Source organism: Henckelia pumila, chromosome 3, assembly GCF_033568475.1.
Source record: "Henckelia pumila isolate YLH828 chromosome 3, ASM3356847v2, whole genome shotgun sequence".
Taxonomy (NCBI): Eukaryota; Viridiplantae; Streptophyta; class Magnoliopsida; order Lamiales; family Gesneriaceae; genus Henckelia; species Henckelia pumila.
In genome coordinates, this window is record NC_133122.1 from 105275089 (window position 1) to 105278586 (window position 3498).

Below are 3498 nucleotides of genomic sequence, written 5' to 3' on the forward strand. Positions count from 1 at the left end.
TCGAACACGGCTCTACAACACGAGCACTGCTCCGCTACTATGTCAGACACTGTCTGACTATACTAAAACAAATATCCTACTCCAACTCTAGAATAAGAGTACCCAAAGTCTTAAAATAAGACCACGAGGGAGAAGGAGAGAATTCGAAATTGGCAATAAATGAATGTCTCGGACCTTATATTTATAGGCATCGATCGGAACCTCCGATCCTCGATCGAAACTTCCGATCCTTGATCGGAACGTCCGATCCTGCCATCGGAGCTTCCGAACATCCTTATCTGCCACATGTCAAAATCTCACTGGTAGCCTTCGGATAGGGCGATCGGAGCTTCCGATCCTGCCACATGTCATGCATGACGTAATATCGATCGGAGCTTCCGATCCTGATCGGAGCTTCCGATCTCACCTTCGAAGCTTCCGATCTTTCAGATACCAAATTGGTTTAATTAACATAATTAATCTCTTAATTACCAATTTCGATTACGGGGTACTACATAAATACCCATCTAGTTCCTATTATAGATTTATCTGAGGGCCTAGGAACTAAATGCCAGACAGAGTTCCTATCAAATTGGTTCAATTCATCTTGCATAGCTTCTATCCAATTACTATCAAAAAGAGCTTCTTCTATCTTTATAGGTTCTATATGAGAAATAAAAGCAGCATGCTTGAATTCATTAATCATCTGACATCTGGTTCTCAACGGTGCAGATGGATTACCTATTACCAAACTTGGTGGATGAGTTTTGGACCATCTGTAATGATGATCTGTGTTTCCTTGTTGAGTTTGATCATTAAGGTGCTGAACAAGGTCTGTGTTCATTGGGATCTCATTATCAACTGGTGGTTCTTCTGGTCTCTGTTCTTCAACCTGATCTGGTTCACAAAGAATTTCTCTGTTTTGTATGATTTGGATCTCTTCTTCATCATCTGTGTCAAGATTTGAATCTTCTATTATGTTACTAAGATCATTTAAGCTTGGAGATTCATTAGTGATTGATGTTTCATGAAACACAATGTGAACTGATTCTTCAACTGTTAGAGATTTAGTATTAAATTCTCTATACTCTTTACTAACAGATGAGTAACCAAGAAATATGTCAGCATCTGATCTGACATCAAGTGCAGTCAGATGAGTCTTACCATTGTTAAGTATGAAATATTTACAGCCAAATACTTTGAAATAAGATATCACTGGAACTTTACCATACCAGATCTCATAAGGTGTTTTTTCGACTTTCTTATTAATCATTGATCTGTTCTGAGTATAACAAGCTGTGTTTACAGATTCTGCCCAAAACTTTTGTGAAATACCTGAATCAGCAATCATTGTTCTAGCAGCTTCCTTCAGAGTTCTATTTCTCCTTTCTGCAACACCATTTTGTTGTGGCGTTCTAGTTGCTGAATACTCATGCTTGATTCCATGATTTTCAAGATAAGTAGATAGAGTTTGATTTGTAAACTCGGTTCCTCTGTCTCTTATAATTTTATCAATCGATTGAGATTTCTCATTTTGAAGTCTTAAGAGAAGTTTAATCAATTGGGTGACAGTTTGATCTTTGGATTTTAAAAATATCACCCAAGTGAATCTCGAGAAATCATCAACAATAACTAGGGTGTACTTCATTCCCCCTAAGCTTGTTACTGGTATAGGACCAAAAAGATCCATGTGCAATAGTTCTAAGCTTTTGGAAGAAGATTTACATCCTTTGTTTTTAAAAGTTGATCTGATCTGCTTACCCAGTTGGCAGGAAGAACACACTTTATCTTTTGAAAACTCGATTTTAGGCAGACCTGTAACCAATACATGTTTACTCAGATTGGCTAAAGCTTTGAAGTTCAAGTGATTCAGTCTCTTGTGTCATAACCAATTTTGGTTCATCTTTGTTGTTACCAGACAGACTGTAGTAAGTGGTTGATCTGACCAATTTACCTTATAAGTATTTCCACTTCTTTCACCTATCATAATGATTAGTCCAGATTGATCTTTTACAATACAAGTGTGCCTTTGGAATTCTACATAGTAATCGTAATCACACAATTGACTAATACTAATCAGATTATATTTTAAATTTTCTACAAGTAATACATCTTTAATGTGAATATTTCCATGGATAAGCTTACCCTTACCCATGGTTGTACCTTTAGAGTTATCTCCGAAGGTAATCTTAGGTCCTGATCCTGGAATATAGTCAGATAGCATTCTTCTGTCTCCCGTCATATGCCTTGATCATCCACTATCCAAATACCAGACTGCTTGCTTAATGAGTTTGTTTCTATTTACCTGCAAAAGTAAATTAAAATAACTTTGGTCTCCATTCCTACTTGGGTCCACGCTGGATTAATCCCTTTGGAATCCACAGTTGTATTATTCTTACAGGCTTTCCGTGATGTCTTCCTTTTGGGATAACTGATTTATGTAATGACCTTTGTGCATTGTGTTGTGTATGCCAAGTGTAGTGATAATATTGATTGTTCTTGTTTGACTTCCAATACTTTCTATAAGAGTTATTAGAATGTGGTTTATGTTGATTTGATGAAGTTCTTTGTCTTTCAAGACCATATCCAGACCAATTTGATCTAGGTTTAGTCCATCGAGACTTAGATTTGTCTGGCTCAACATATCCCAGCCCTCTATGTAAGAGTTTACTATGTTGAGATATTGAATATGTCATAGGAATCTCTGGTTCATATATCGTGTTGGATCTCACAAACTTCATGGATTTAAATTTGTTATTTTCCATGCAAGATTGAGTAGTTGAGATAGATGAACTTCCTTCATTTCTGCTGTAGCCTAAACCAGATTTATCTCTAGCTTGCTTTTGCATTCCGGTAAGTTTATCTAAATAAATCGATGCTTTATTCCAAGAGTTTACTAAATCTGTTAATCTCTGATTTTCAGATAGAGTTTATTGAAGCTGACTTCTCATATTATTGTTTTCAGTCATTAACAAACTTATCTGAGCTTTTAGACTGTCTGATCCAGTGTACTCATCTGAGTTACTTTGATCTGACGTATCTGTTGAGGTCTTTCCATTTGTTCTTACCTCATCAAACTTATGAGATAGCATATGATATTCATTAACCATCTCATTTAATGCATTAATAAGATCTTCCTTACTAAATTCATCAGAAGTAAAGTCAAGTACCTCTCCATCATCTGGAATATCAGCGTCATTAGCCATAAGACATTTAGAAGCTTCATCTTCACTTTCACCTGATGATGTTTCTGAATCAGATGAAGTGTAGTCCGATTGTAGCGACCCTACCCGGATCCACTACCTAATCAGAGTTAAGAGCATAATTAAACATGCATAAAATAAATCGTTGCGGAAGACTTAAATAAAAACATACCGGCAGAATACAACCGGTTAAACCAATTCGATTTATACAACCAAATCGAATAAATAGCCTAAAGGCAAAACCTACAGCTAATCCTGCTGTCTTCACTGGTCACTGGCTACTCCAAGCTCCTGGTGCTCAATCCTGCACCTACAC

General features: G+C 36.6%; 1 protein-coding gene across 1 annotated transcript; it reads right to left on the minus strand.

Annotated features, from left to right (window-relative positions):
- Positions 1 to 490: 490 nt before the first annotated feature.
- Positions 491 to 2221, minus strand: LOC140889285 (uncharacterized). The gene is made up of 4 exons (XM_073296999.1): positions 2125 to 2221; positions 1934 to 2016; positions 1741 to 1794; positions 491 to 1414 (listed from the first exon to the last, which is right to left on the minus strand). Exons 1-4 carry the CDS (start codon positions 2219 to 2221, stop codon positions 491 to 493), a joined length of 1158 nt encoding a protein of 385 aa, XP_073153100.1.
- Positions 2222 to 3498: the final 1277 nt, after the last annotated feature.